The sequence below is a fragment of the Lonchura striata genome, chromosome 1A (assembly GCF_050655825.1).
Source record: "Lonchura striata isolate lonStrDom1 chromosome 1A, ASM5065582v1, whole genome shotgun sequence".
NCBI lineage: Eukaryota > Metazoa > Chordata > Aves > Passeriformes > Estrildidae > Lonchura > Lonchura striata.
Window position 1 is genome coordinate 62,110,059 of NC_140741.1, and position 16,228 is coordinate 62,126,286.

The following is a 16,228-nucleotide window of genomic DNA, read 5'->3' on the forward strand; positions in this document are numbered from 1 at the left end:
CTGTAGCTTCATGTAAATTATACTACATTTCCAAATTCAGTGATTATGGATGCAAATTACTCGAGACCTGTTGAGTGTACCCTGATTAATTTGTAATTTTTTAATCAGCTTGCTATAGACGTTTTCCCCTAATACTTGAGTGTCAAGCAGACTACCTGAGACATCTTAAGTAGACGCTAGTGAAAAAAGCTTCATATACCCTCTATAATTAACACAAATGCAAAAAGGGTCTTTGTGAGATTTGGTGCTAAATACTTATCCTCTGCTAGTGTACTGCTGATGTCTTGATCCTTTCTGGTCCTGGAGACTGTTAGGTTTCTTGCTTCTGATGTGTCTGAAAAATTTATCAAAGCTCTTTCTGTGCCTTTCTTCTGGCTTTCACACATAACTTAGCAGTTTTGTGTCCCAGTGTTTCCCACATTGGCCTACAATTCCTACTTGATGAAGTCTTTCTTTACCTGTTAGAGATTTCCTTCCTTTGCAGTTTAATAACACTCAGTCTGGGGCATTTTTTCTTCCAGTATGGCAGATGGCAGTGTTTACTCTAACATTTAATATGGTAGCTCTTGATATCACTAAAAGCTTATCCTTTAAGCTGTTTCTTTTAACAATTTCCTAACATGTATGTTCCCTTAGGCATAATTTTCTCTGTAAAATGTTATGGCAACATATTTTACACTCGCTCTTAAAACAATATGGCAACTATATTCATTATGATTAGTCCTGTAGGGTGGCCCAACAATAATTTCATCTTAAACAAGGCCTTGCACATTGCACATTTGTCAAGAGCTACTCCTGTTATGTGCTGACAGCTTGCCAGAAAACCCAATACATCATTCTTCACTTTCACATTTACTGAGTCCTCATACACATAACAAAACCCTGTAAAAACAGGAAATGTTTCTTCCCTCAGCATCCTTTAGCACATCACAGTAATGTTCCACCTAATTTACATGGTTAATCTAACCCTCACCTTACTGTGATCTATTTGCACACATATTCAAACAATAAATGTGCTCTCTTGTCCAGATATACATAGCCTTGACCATAAACCCTAACACAATAATGCATCTCTCAGAGCATAGTTTGTATTCTCATGTCCATAAAAATGTTTACCCTATACCAACATCCTCTTGCACCCATTTACTGTGATGCCAAATATGTCAACATCTGGATTTCAAACCAGCATTCCAGCTCTCACACTCAATTTTTCACCTTTCAGACTTTGTCCAGAAGACCATCTATACTGCTAATGGTCTAACTGATTTTTTTTTTTCTAATTCTTTATAAAAAGAAGCAATTGGGAAATACATACATGACGGTGTTAATCCCTGACAGTTGTTGAAACATCTGCAGACCACAACCCACAATTAAGGCTCTTCGAGTTGGAGGGTATGTTAGCATTCTGCAGATCACAGGTCCAGCTTAAAAAAAAAACAAGACAACAACAAAAAAAATACATAATAGTTCTTAAGTGATCGCTGTCAAGACAATGTTGCCAGGCATAGCAGACTTTGCACCTTAGTTTCAAGCAAATTTGTATTATTTCAATTATTTCTGAACAATTTGGTCATTTCAGTTCTGCTTTTCTGCACTGTACTACAAAGAGTATTATCAGGAAGCCCAAGCAAAAAAATGAAACCATTTTTGTACAGTGTCTACTACTGGTGTGAAATGTACAGCTCTCCTTATATCACACTGACAGGTTACACATCAGCTGCAACTGAATGTACTCAAAAGTTACCACATAACATCACTCTTGTTTCCTTTCTAAAAGCTTCCAGAGTTATTGAGAGGTTATTTCAGAAATGCCATTACTCACTGCTCAGGTCTAGATACTGGAGATGAAGTGTTCTCCTTAGTCCCCAAAAGACCCAATTTCCACAGACCAGTTGCAGGTGTGGGTACTTTGAAGGCACGGGATAGATCTATTCTGCACAGTTCAAAGGCCAGTGGAGGGAGCAGAAATTAATTACATTTATTCTATACCTTTGGTAGCAATGGCATAAGGCTGAATTTAAGATTCAATGAAGAAAAAAAAACGCACAAACACTTCTGGTTAACAAGCTCTAAACTCTAAGACTTTTAAAATATCCTATTAATAATAATAAAAAAACAATAATACAGAAGGCTATGGGATAATAAGCAAAAATTTAAAATCCCTGACCACAGAATCTACTTGAACTTCTCTATGCCTAGAGTAGTGTTTTTAGTGCTTTTTCACTAGTACAGTCTGGTGAAAAATTCTGTGTTTTATACAGCTTGTCACATCTAGTATACTCACTCAGAACATCTAATCACGATATGAATAAGTCAAAATAGTTGCCATCAAAGAAAAATAAAAGAGAGGTGAAGGGGATCGACATTTTTATATTTTCAGTGTTTTCTGAATATACAGATAATATCAGAATTATTGATTTAGTAAAAAACCTTATATGAGTCTGTTAGTAAAAAGAATTTATTTGCAGAATTTCAGCTTCAGATAGCTGGTAAGCTAAGAAGAGTTTCAAGAGTTGGACAAGAAGAGGGTTTAAATAACATTTTCTTCATTGAAAGAGCATCAGACCTGCTTAAGAAAAGCTTATTTTCATTTAAAATTATAGTATTTCTAATTCATATATTAATTGTATCATCATTTAACTTTGTTCCTTTAATATCAGAATACAGCCTGAAAAAATTTCTAGCTGGTTTCGAAGTAGTACTAACATTCAGACAGCACACAGTCCCACATGTCCTGCCATTTAGCCACATCATTACCTCAAAAAGTCTCCAAGTAAAATCAAGTGACAGATATAGTCAATCCATAGATTTCATATGATATTCTCAGGCAAGACACATGAGCTCAGTGGGCTGACAAGGATTCCATACTCAAAAGTGGCATTTCCTCAGTGGAAAAGCACCAAAGTCAGCTGCTAGCTAGCAGTATTCCAGAGCTCAAATTTCAGAAAGAAAAAACATTTACTAATACATGTACCCATGAAGTTTAATTCACAAACAACAGCCCTAAGGTTCTCATGCCCTGCATCACACCTGAGCACCAAGTCTTTGGACTTAAAAAACTTATCTGGCAACTGATTCTGCAGCATCTGTTGTAAATCCAGGCAGCTGAATGCCTATGAGAGATCTTTCATTCTTCATAAACTCTGTATAAGGTCCTTAACTGAGCTGAAAATCTATCTTTATTTTCAAGGGACATTTTAGACAATTGACATCATTAATGATCCTGCTCATTGAATAAGCTGGAACTCTACAGCAGGGACTGTTAGGAAAGGAGGCAGAAATGTCCTAAGGAGATGATGCAAGAATTTTAATAATTCCTGAACCACTCAGCTATTTGATAGATGTTTATAAAACTTTATTCACAATAGAGCATTGTGCAAGACAATTGGGAAGAAGCAACTAAAATGTAGAGTGAGAAAAAACCGCAGCTGCTCTCAGACAATGGTTTGCAATTCAGAAGGAGTTGGAAAAAAGTAACTCAAAAAGCTCCATCACACAAATCAGTTTGTGCATCTGAAGTGCAGCCCTGCAGAAATGCTGAGACCACATGGTGAAATTTAGACCTTTATGTCAGAATTTTACACATTAGACCTTTAGAACATCCAGTCAAGCTAAATTTGGTAAGTACTTGAAATTTTTCAGACTTCTGTTTAATTTTATCAGAAAAATTATGCTAAAAACTATAATACTCAACTTTGCATTTAAAAAGTTTTGCTCCAAATATGTACCATGGCAACCACCACATACCAATAGGCATACACAAAATTAAAGGATTTTCTTTCATAAAATCCACAGCCTTCAGGTTTACAAACCAATAAATTGAATGAAAGAAATAAAGAAACTGCTAATCTCTGTATTAAAGGAGCTTCACAAACTCAAAAGCCCAAAGGACTTTGACTGTGAAATAAATGGTCTTATAACAGCAAATGAGAGTGAAACTTTTTATTAAAACTATCTAGATTTGAAACCAGCTATACTATATTTGCATTTTCTTATCAGCAATCCTTCCATCCATATTGTTGAGTTAATATGTTGCCATGTTCTTAAAAATAAACAACTCTATGCATCCTATGGATTTTAGTAACAGAAAATGGGTTTCAACTAAAAAATGAAAACCAAAACAAATTAAATACATTTTTCTCCTGAAAATAAGTCTTCGGAAAACTTAAATGGTACTTCAGAAGTTTCTGATAACTGTTAAATATGCTGTTAGTTATGACAACAGATTAAAATAGCACTAAACAATAAAACCATTACACCTATAAAAAATGGAACAACTTAACTGCCCATAGAACTAGAAGGAAACAGATTATTTAAACATATGCCACAGCAAAAAAATATTTGGCAATTTTTATAAAGAACAAAATAGGTATTTGTCTCCAAAAAGTCAATGTTTTTGTTAGTGATACTTCTGCCTTAATTGTTGTTGTTTTCTTTTCATCTAAGATATTTAGACATATTACTGCATCAGAATCACTTGATTTGAACTTGAGAAAACACCAAGATGCCTGTTTTCCTTCTTCTAATCTGTAAATAAAAATGAAGTCAGAATAATGAGACCTCCTAATGCCTTGATGAATTTAATGAGAACAGATTTGGTTGGACTTATTGTGCTGTTGTTTCTGGTAATTACTTTAACTGAGGTAAAATTCTTTAACACATAATATTTACAAAGGTTCAAAACATGCTAAAGTAAAGGGCAGATGGACCTTCCTCTATGCAAAACAACAACATGAGATAAAGAGCAATGGAAAAACAAGGATACTGCTGAAGGTGACATTGCTTGAAGTGGTGATACACGAAGTGGATTGCTGTGATCCAAGTACATATTTCATAGCACAATCTGTCTACCAAAATAGAATTCATCCTTATAAGCAAAAAGCAAAAATAGAATTGGGAAGTTTAGCTTCATATCCAAAAAACCCCTTATTAGCTTACACTGAGCTAAACAGGGAAGGAGAAGCTGTTCTTGTCAAAACATTACTTCTGAAAGTGAGTGATACTCCAAACATTATATTTTATAACTGGTTATCTGAAACTTTTAATGGCAGCTTCCTATATTTTAGCAGTTATCTTTGTTACTAGGCATAATTCCCAAGTTAGGCTTGGGAATTATGAATCACCTGGTAAGGCATTTTGATTTTCATCTGTATGAGCAAAATGGATTGTATGGCACTTATAAGAGCCTGGGTAAGATCCACAGCCAACTAAAAGATGAGATGATTTTCAAAGGCAACACAACAAAAACCCTAGTTCTAAACTGAGCTTATATAATGAAAGCTAAAAAGTAGAAAAATTGGTATTAATGAAGTCTTAATATCTCCTTCTCAAAAAGGACTGCAATCATTTCCAGGAAAAAAAGAAATTATAGTATAGACATAAAACCAACTTAAAAGTCCCACAGCAAAGGCAGGCAGACATCTGGTGCCTGGAAACCTTGTGATTCCCCATCCTTCAAATTATTAGTAGAATAACGGGACAGATTTCGCAGCCAGAAATCTATGGTTAGAGACTGGGCCCTGCCAAAGTCATTTGCAGGTTCAAACATTCTTCTGCCAGCTCATCTAGGTAACAGCTTGTAGCAACAGCTTAAAACCTTATAGGGCTCCTGCCAGCATTTTGTACTCTTTGCATTTCCAAAAAAGGCAGGCTTAGCCAAGCAACAACACAGCCACTCACCAGTTTAGCATCAATTAATCTAAAAATTCAGATTAGCTTTCCGGATCTTTCTTATTCAAATGCCCTCTCTTCCACTCAAGGAACTGGTCTACAGCAGGGACCAGGAAAGAAAGTTTGGGCTGGTGATCTCAATAACAAAGGAAAAACATGGGAATTATTTCTGGTTTTCCCTTCCTTACAAAACGACAGCTTCCAGCCCAGCTTTCTGTGCATCACCTGCAGAACCTTCCTGCAGAATCTCTCTTCACCTATGACTCCTACTCTAAAGCACTTATAGCTAGGTATTATTCCCTGTATAAGAATAATATACTAAAGTTCACTTTTCTTCCCCTTGCCTATTACATTATTATATCCTAGAAGTATCAACTTCATTAATTTTTCCTTTCTGTAAAATTGAACAAATCAAAATAAAATAGAATTAGCTTTAAGATCAAAATTGCATTAATTATCCTGTGAAGATACAAAACAATTTTACTTTAGTACCATGCTCTTCCTCACTATCTAATAATGTTTCCAGTAACATTGGAAGAACCACTCCCAGCACTACAAGAAAATTCCTACCTCATATAGTTTGTTAACCCTTTGAGAAAGCCTGAGACTTTTTTCCTTCTTTTTTTCTTACAGCACAGATTCTCATCAGCCAAGAAGGGAAAAATACTGTCAGCTTGCCTAACAGCTGAGTCTTAGCATTTTTCAGCTTTCCACAACAAAACCATCCAATGGTTTGCATACAGACTGGAAGAAATACTCATTTGGAACAGCCTTGCCAAGAAAGATTTAGGGATTCTCCTGGATGGAAAGCTGAAAAATGACCTGGCAATATATGCACACAGGCCAGAAAGCCAAAAGTGTCTGGGGCTGCATCCAGAGCAGCGTGGGAGCAGGGTGAGGGAGGGGATTCTGCCCACCTACCCTCATGAGACCTCACTAGAAGTGCTGTGTCCAGCTCTCGGGTCCCCACACGAGACAAACACTGAAGCACAGCAGGTCCAAAGCAGCAGCAGGATCAGGGCACAAAGATGACCAGAGAGCTGGAGCACCTCTCCTACAAAGACATGCCAAGAGAGATGGGGTTGTTCAGCCTAGAAAAAATAGGTTGTTCAGCTCTGGGGAGATGTTATGGCAACCTTTTAGTACCTAAAGGCTTATAGAAAAGAGGGAGAGGGATTCTTTGCATGAGCAGATAGTGGTAGGACTAAGAGGAATGGTTTTGAACTAAAAAGAGAGAGATTTAGATGAGCTATTAGGAAGAAATATTTTACTGTGAGGGTGGTGAGATACTGGAATGGGGTTGCCCAGAGAAGCTGTGGATGCTCCATTCCTGGAAATGTGCAAGGCCAGGTTGGATGAGGCTTTGAGCAACCTGGTCTTATGGAAGATTCCCTGCCCATGCCAGAGGGGTTGGGACTAGATGATATTTAAAGTCCCTTTTAACTCAAACCATTCTGTGATTCTATTCTAACCAGACAGCTTGGTCAAAAAGGGGAAAAAAAAGCTAATGAGATATAACCACCTAGATTCTAGAAAATTAGGTGGTGCAAGGAGGTTTCCCATGCCTAGATGAACTGGAAGGGCTTTTTTTGTTTGCTCAGGAAACCTGGATTTCAAATAAATGCTCTTTCAAATGATCTTTTTTAATCCACACATTGTGAAAAGAAAGTCTAATATAGATTTTTTTTTTGTTTTGACAGCAAGTTCAGTTGGTCTTTGGGAGTTCTGAAAATAAAGACATTTTCTTTTATCTGTAAAAGGAAAAAATCTTTTCTTTGATACCACATTCTTTGATATAAAGCTTTGGTGATGGAAAATCTATATGACTGAGTGATTGCACAAAAGCAGCAGCAATTAATAGCACCTCTGAATAGAACAAGAAGCAGTAGCAAGTAGGGAAGCAAAAAAAAGGGACTGCGTTTTGGGTCTGTATGACTTGTTCTCTATAGAAAACAGAATCTGCTGTGATTAAGTCCTTTAAAACTAGAGAAACCACAACAAAACAGACAACAAAGAGTGGCCATTTATGTGATGCCAGAGAGAGCTGAGAGAAGTGGCCACAGTGACCAACAAGAATCTGCACTGTGATACTGTCAGACCTGTGGAGTGGGGGAATGAGTCAGGGCAAGGTTTTCCTGTTTCACTGACATGAAAATTGGGCTGGGAACAGAGAAAAGCAAGGATCACATTACGATTTATTTCTGGCTGTGGAAAATACCTTAGAAATAAGGCAGCAAACACTAAGGCAGACTTGTGTATAGCTGCAGTCTGTAAATCAGCATTTATTTTTTAGGGTCTGCTCCAGAACTCCTGCCTTACACAGGGAACAGTTATGTGACCCTCACTTAAAGCTGCAGAAAGCAGAGGAGGAAAGATAAGATGACGTAGGAGCATTACGCAGGCACCAACCAAAATAAGCCAAGCGTTGTAACAGCCTGAAGGGCTTCCCACCCCACTCTCTCATCAACTAGTGAAGTACAGGGCAGAGCATTTAGCAACCTGGAATTAGAATGCTTTTTTTTTTTCCTTTTAAATTGAGGAAAGGGACTTAACAAAAAACTGCAGTCAGGGCAGCTTCAGGACTGCTATTTTTTTAGGGGTGTGTGTTGCTGTTGCTATTCCTTTTCAATTAAAAGAGCACCAAAAAAGCTGATGACTCAAGAGTTCCCCCCTAGTCAGTAGTCTACTCTCAAGCCTATCTTCCCAGCTGTTACTGTATTAACACCTATATAGATATTGTATTTTATTTTCTGGACAATACACTTCAAGCCTTACATTTTTTGCAATTTGTTTCTGCCAAAAATCTTGGTTTAGTGATATTATTTTGCCCCCTCTATCCCTTGTTTCTAAATGAAATAGCTTTATTTCTGCCTGAAGGCAGTAGTTTAACAGTAAAAACATATTTATACTTCTTGCCCTTCAAAAGAATGAGACTCAGGAACCCATTCCCAGGAGGGAACAGGGAAAAAGGAAATTTTAATAGAACTGAAAAAGGAGCCTGGAGGTCACTGAAAGTCTCCATGGGAATTTATTAATACAATCAGTTGTCCACTCTAATATTTTGCCTTATTAATAGCATATTTAGCTTAGACCATCGCCTTAAAAAATGTGTAAAAACCCAGTTTATCCAGGCACCTAAAAAAATCCTCTCACTTTTTTAAACTCTTATGCTAACAGCATCTGAATTTCATTAAAAAGAAAAAGAAAAAAAGTTAAAATACTGATGAGATCCACATTTAAACAGATTGTAAAAATCTGCTTTGAAATCAATACAATTTTAGCACAGCTCAGCTGAATTCCAAAACCTAGAGAGAAAAGAGAGAAAAATCAAAGTCACAGTAGGTTAAAGTGCTATAACTTTGGCTTCCTAAGAACAGGACATCACCATCAATGGATATATAGTTAACAGACAGCACAGCAAAACAGTGAGTATCTGAAAATAGTACGTCTTAAGAAACTGCTTCAACTTTTTTATTTTAAGGAAAGCATTTGAAGTTGGGCACATAGCTGAGTTTCACCGAATGTTGCTATCATGCTGGCATGGTAGTGTGGAGGAAGGGTTTTAGAAAGGCCTTGGGAATGGGAAACTGAGGAAAAGATACACTTATGTATGCCCCATTGTTTCGCTTCAGCATTTCTCTGTGAACCCCCTTCTCCCCACCCCTGAGCAGTTCCTATTGGACCTGGCCCCTGGGGTGGTTCTGATGTGCCTTAGCTGAACACTGTCTCTATTGTTTAGACCTTATCTCTAATTTTGCTGTATAAAACTGTATCTGGGCAATAGCCCGGGGCCTTTGGTCCCTGCAACGCTTCAGGCAATACAATCTCTCTGGACAAGCATACCATTGGTCTCTCTGGGTCTCTTTATCTCAAATCCTAGCGGCGACTGAGGCAGCGCCGCAGCTCGGACCGTGCTAACCCAGCCCTGCCTGGTGAGCCCAGGGCAGCGGGACCGCGGAAAACCCCGGCCCCGGAGGGGACAGCTAGCCGGAGGGTCCCGGGGGACAGCCACAAGGGACCCCCGGAAGCCGCAACTGAAGACAGAGTGACAGATACACATCTAAATATTTCACCAAACTGCAGCCCAAGATCACACCTTACCTCAAGGTACTAGTTAATTTATTGCATTTTAGTATTAACCAACTCATATCAGAAACACCCAGGGCTCTAAGGCAACCATTACCACGTTTTTCATCACAGAGGGCCAATCACATTCTGGGAGGAGGAGCAGGAGCATTGTCAGCATGTCAAGAAAACATTTTTTGCTCTCTACCCTGCAGCTGCAAGCCCTGCAGCAGGAGCAGCACATCCCAGTGTTGCCTGAGCCTGGAGCAGAACCACCAAGGTGGGTGGATTGAAACACATGACATACAAGCAGATGCTGAAGCAGTTGGGATCATTCCACTTTGAAAGAGAATGTAAAGGGAAAAGGTTCTGCTGTCTACAGACACCTAGCAGAGGAGCAAGGAGAAAATAGATCCAGGCTTCTCAGAGGTGTGCAAGGGTAAAACAAAGGAAACAGGTAAGTTGGGATGGAGTAAATTTGGCCCAGATGTGAAATCTGCTTATTTTGTAACATGGAAATGAAAAAACACAGAAAGAGAGATGCAAACAGGTCATGGTCAAAAACTTCACTGATAAAGTTCCTGCACAATCTGCTCTAATTTATTCTGTTTTGATTAAGGATTGGATTAGAGAACTTTCAGATGTCATACACAAGATTTGTACATGAAACATACATCATTCCTAAGATCTGTGATGGTACTAGTTATTACAACCAGTACTAATGAAAAAGTAGGTTTGGCACTTTTCATGGTAATCTTAAATAACAGTGACTGAAAAGCATCATTACATACAAATCCTGTAAAACTCAGTCATCTCCATACTGCCAACAGCTGATGTTTTGCAGTTTCAGTACTAGGCTTCATTAATCAAGAACCTGTCAGTCACACTTGACTGACAGCTTTTACCCTGAATTTGTAATCTCTGCAGAAGATACAGATCAATATTGAAAACAGCAAGTGTAGAATACTAAACTGATGACTTCCATAACTGTATGAAATATGACCAAGAAATAAAGGAGAGCGTATTTCATCTTTTTAATTTATAAAAGGGGCTTATGAGATAGATGGGGAGAGACATTGTACCAGGGTCTGGAGTGAAAGGACAAGATGTGACTGTTTTAAAGTACAAGAGTGTAAATTCTATTGGATATAAGAAATAAATTGTTTACTATTAGGGTGGTAAGGCAGTGGAACAGGTTGCCCAGAAAAGCTGTGGATAACCCATCCCTAGAAGTGTTCAAGGACAGGTTAGATGTGGGGTTGAACAACCTGGTCTTGGGGAAGGTGTACTTGCCTATGGCAGGGGTTTGGAACAGGACCTTTAGAGATAGTCAAGTTCTCGATAGAAAGGACAATCAGAAAGGTTGTATTAAATTATTTAGAGATCTGAGACCCATTTTTTCAAGAAGATACAGGAATTCTGGGATATTTCCTCATAATTTCAGTGAAGTAGATTTTTATGCTGCTTTTCAACCCTTTCCAAGTTAACCATTATCTAAAAGAAATTACACTACCTGAAGTCAAACATGCTGCAGACAAACATCAAATACTCTTGAACATCCAAGTGGAAGTATGTGGTCAGCAACAAGTGGTTACCAAATAGCATTTCAGTGTCCCAAGAAGCACATGTCTAAATTTGAAGGAAAAACTACCACTAGCATAGCTGAAATTTCAGATAACCTTTTTGGTTCCAGGGCAAATTGTAGATTTCTCACCCATGACCAGCCATAAAGATTACCTGTGGCACAGAGAAGAGACAGAATTTTACTCAGATATGCATATCCCCTACAATGCACAGGAGCTACTTTTCCAGGATGTTTAACCACTTGCCAGAGGCAAAACAACTTCTTATGAAAAACAGATATTTAAAGGATAAGCACTAAAATAAACAGGAAAAAAAAATCAAGTCCTAGGTCCTGTTTAACTAAAAAAGGGAGAGGGCAATTACTTAACTTAGATTTTGTGAGGCTGCAGAGAGTGACGAATGTAAAAGACAAATCTGCTTCATATCACCAGTGAGTTACAACAGTCTGGTTGGCATTGGATTGGGTCAGGAAACAATTAAAGTTAATTTTCAGTGTCAGATAGAAGAAGCAGCTGCATCTTTCTGTGGATACAGAAAATATTTTCATGTTTCTCAGCAAAAGCATCATTGCCTAACTGTGCCTTCTGCCAGCTGCCACCAGCCTTTTGAGCAGGCTGAAGGAAAAATTCTTGTAACTTGTAAACAAAAACTGTAAACAAAAATATAGGGAGTGCAAAGCTGAAAAAAAGCTGTGGAATTCAAGCTACCAGTGTTTTAGATTGGATTTCCAAATACCTCCATTCACTGACTTTGTGTTTGCTGGCTTTCTCTGAGATGTCACTTAGTCACTAAGACAAATCACCACTGCTAATCTGAGAAGCTAATTAACTTCAATTCTCCACTTATATACAGCTTTATGAACTTTGTACCTACACAGCCAGGTAAAAGACACCAGCAGACAATCATTGAAGAAGGAAAAAGCAAAATATGTCTGCAGTCATAAATGCATTTCTGCAAGTGTGCCAGAGATAACTACCAGCCAGCAAATGCATACATTAATCACTGTTCAAGTACCTTAACATTCATCTAAAGGGAATGGTGGATATTTAAAATCAAATAAAGTAAAACTTGCAGAGTAATACTAAGACACGATTTGATCTCTGCATCTGGCACACTCAACTACAAGCAAGCTACAAGAAAAGTTTGGCTGTTGCCTGGTAACTTGGAGATGAATTCCACCACAAAAGAAAGTAATTCCCTTAGGGAGAGAAAATATTATGAAATCCTCCTACTCTTGGAGAAGTGCTAAGTTGGACAGAGGTAAGAGAAGGATACACATAACCCCTGCCCTCAATTATCTTTCAGGTAACAATATGCCTGCACACTAAACAACACAATATATTTTAACAGAGAAGATCACTCATTTGTAAAGAGAATTAATTCCTCTGGGCATTGCACAGTTTAGGAAGCAGTATGACCGTGTGCATCTCAGCAAGTAAGGCAGAGCAGTAGCAGGGATCACCAGGTCAAAGCTGTTTGAAGCTGAGGTCAGAGATGTTCAGGACATGTCATTTTTAGGTTTTATGTCTAACTAGATTTAGGCCAGTCCCCTAAGCAGAATATTGCCGTGCATGGACTGTTAGAAGCTGCCCTGAGATTATCACTGATTTAAACCTTCACATCTCCAACAGAATCCAAGCACATAGAATGAATCCCTGGAGCAGAACTGTGGTTTAACATTCCCTGGAGGAAGTTACTCCATGGGAATTGACACCACATTTTGATCTTATCAAAAACTATGTGGGGATGGCAATGGGAGATGTGAGAGACTCACTGCAGAGCTCCTGCTGCTCAAAGGCAAAATGCTAATGCAGCTGCAGTCAATGCATCTTCTACTGAGAGCAGCTAGAATGATTCTGTACAAATCACACTAGGAAAAAAGCAATTATAAACTGCTCATATGAACTATTACATTTTAATTAAAATTAATTTGGAAGAAATATAGGACAAAATTAATTCAGTATTTTGTAACATTAGCACAATGTATTCAATCGTGCAGCAGCTCCCTAGAGGTCTGAGTTTTGGGAGTTTTTTCCTGTCTTTTTTTAGTTTCCTCCTTATTATTAGTTTTGCATATTCAGTATAAAACCTGAGAAGCACATCATGTCCTTCATCATTACTGTTCGTAGCTTTTGACAAGAAACAGAAGAATGCTTTTTTTCTGCAGAGCAATTTTTTTTCTTTTTGCAGAAGAATTGTAAGGTCCTATTCCCCTTACTAGGGCTGTACATATTTTTAAACAAGCCTAGTAAATAGTGATATAAAACATGAGGGCTGGGTTAGCAACAGCAGAAAAATAAAGACAAGTTTTAAGAGCTGGTTATGTTCTATGCCCTCTTCTTTCATTCTTGATTTTCAAGGACAACCAATATACTATTAGAGGAAAAAAAATTATAATTTTGGTATAGGTTGCTCAGAAGAGGTCTGGCAAGGTTCAGTCAATTGGCTTTTACTTTTTTAAATGGGTTTAAAGAAGTGTTCACCATGTTGCTACTGAAAGCTTTTGGAAACCAAAAGTATGCTTTCAGTTGAAAGAAAAAAACTTTTCCAATGGAAACATATTTAGGTACACATTATTGTTACAAAGCCAACAGCAATGTGAACACTGAAGAGATTAGCATATCAATGTTACTGCAATATATTTTAAATGTGATAGTTTCAGATACAATCCTTCACATCAAATACAAATCATTCTACTTCCTCCTAAGCGACAACACCAAATTTTCTTCTGTCAGACCAGCATAGACCTTCTGACTATTGAAACACAAGTCTCAAGGCAGGCATCCCACCCTCACTGTCCCCTGCAGCATCCCAGCATCACTGCAGCTCCCGGCCCCCTCCCCACTGCACCCTGCAGAGCTCTGGCCTTGCACAGCAGCTCATGAGGCCTCGCTCCTCTGCCTCTCATGCTTCCCTCACCAGTCACAAACACTGCAGGAAAGAGGACTCTCTACTGGCTTTAGATAATGATGACTTCAGTTAACAACTGACTGAAGATGACATTCTTTTTAGTTTTTCCATGTTGCAAAAAATCCTTTGTAGTATTAAGATAGTCCTTCAAAACTTCCAAAGCAGCTGAGCAAGAGCCAGCACTGAAGTGGGACAGAAAGAAGGAACTTGTGCTTTTAAGCAGCAGTGAAAAATGCCAATCACTTGTTTTTTAAAATTTTAGAAGTTTATTAGTAATAAAATAGTTATAAAAGGAGTAATAAAATTAGAGTAATAAAATTTTGGACAATTAGGATTAGGACACTACGAGACAATAAAAAGCAAAGAATTACCGATGTCCAATGTTTGTGAGCACTAAGCTGCCAAAAACATGCCTTGTGAACAAAGGGATAACCCTTAAAAGCAATAGCCTGTTGCTTATTCATATATTTCATACATGATGCATAAATTCCTTGCAAATTAAGAATTTTTCTGGTTTTTGTCAACTTCTTCCCCTTAATCCTGGTGGTTCCATAATGATAGAGTGAAAGTAGAAGAATGTTTGTCTTTTCTGATAAGGAGGCTGTAACTCTTCAGGTATCCTGTTGCTGTTATCTCTGTGTGAAAAGTTTCTTGATTATCTTATCCCTTTCTTGAGCTAGTAAAAAATATCTTACATCTCATAGTTTCTATTTTAACATTATGTTATAAGCTAAAACTATATTTAACACACTACTTAAAAAGGATTAATAAAGTATTACAAAATAACCATAACACATATAGTATTCAATTTAATCTTTTCAATGAGCCAATAATTTAATCTGCATTTTCCACAGTTTTGAAGAAAAATGTTTGCTGCTGTCACATGAGAGGGATTAAGAGAAAGTGTTTACTTGTGCCACAAAAATACAACTGATTCTCCCACACTGACTCAAAGCATATCAGGGCATTTACAGCTGCTGCTTCCAGGTGCATTGCAGACCTTTGAAGGTGACATGCTGGCTCTTTCACTTCTAGACCAGATGTGGCAGCACCCAGCAGCAGCTGGAGTTACTCTGCATCTTGGGGCAGCAGCTGCCAGAAAAGGGGATGCAGAAGATACAGAAAGCCATGTGATTGAATGGAGAATTTTGCAGAAATACAACACAATATATTCTACCTGTTTAGAATAACATGAAAATGGAAGTGGTCCAATATCACTTATTAAATAAAAGCACAAAGGTTTGCCATGAGTACTGAGGCTAGGCCATAAGTCACCACCCACAAGAGAGACAGTGGAAAGATGTGGGATCCAGCAACATTCGATAAGAAAAAACACTTAAAATTCATAAAAACAACAAATCCTCTTAAAAAAAAACCCTGATCCTCAACAAAAAGATCTGGGGAAGCAGAAGCTTGTGGGGGAGGAATGATCCAGAGGCATGATCCCACACACATACCAACAAAGGATATCAACACATGCTGCCCTTACTGGAAAAGGACACAGAAGGGTAGATCTGGCTCCGGCACTAGGAAGCTTTGCAGCTGAGTCAGGCAACTGCTCTTTCCTCTGTGCTTTCTACAGATGTCATCCTGTGCCACTGCCAAGTGCTTACATCAAAACCACCCAACAACCCCCTGCCACATGCCTCACTCGTGTGCTCAAGCCTTCCACCAGTATCCACCACATATAACGCAAATTTTATGGATGAAGCACAAGCCTCCAAAGATGTGATACATGATACTATTTATTATAAGAAGAGAGCCTTTTTTTACACTGATTCTTCTAGATAACTCACTCTGTAAACTAACCTCTGAGCACACCTAGAAGAAATTGAAGTAATGTCATCCCCCAGTGCTACAACAAAAAAATTCAGATTTTAAACATGTGACCTTGCTCACTGAAGGACAGCAACTCAATTCTGTGATTGAAAGAGCAGTATTTCACTTCACCATTCACGTCTGATAGATGGTATTGCAATGACACTGATTTAAAATGAGA

At 38.1% G+C, this 16,228-nt stretch overlaps 1 protein-coding gene across 1 annotated transcript in view; it reads right to left on the reverse strand.

The window, feature by feature from the left end:
- Positions 1-16,228, reverse strand: part of SLC2A13 (solute carrier family 2 member 13) — a 140,552-nt gene that overhangs the window by 75,293 nt on the left and 49,031 nt on the right. Inside the window, exon 4 of the mRNA XM_021539109.4 lies at positions 1,316-1,424. Coding sequence (XP_021394784.3) covers positions 1,316-1,424 — 109 coding nt within the window. The remainder of the gene's footprint in view (positions 1-1,315; positions 1,425-16,228) is intronic.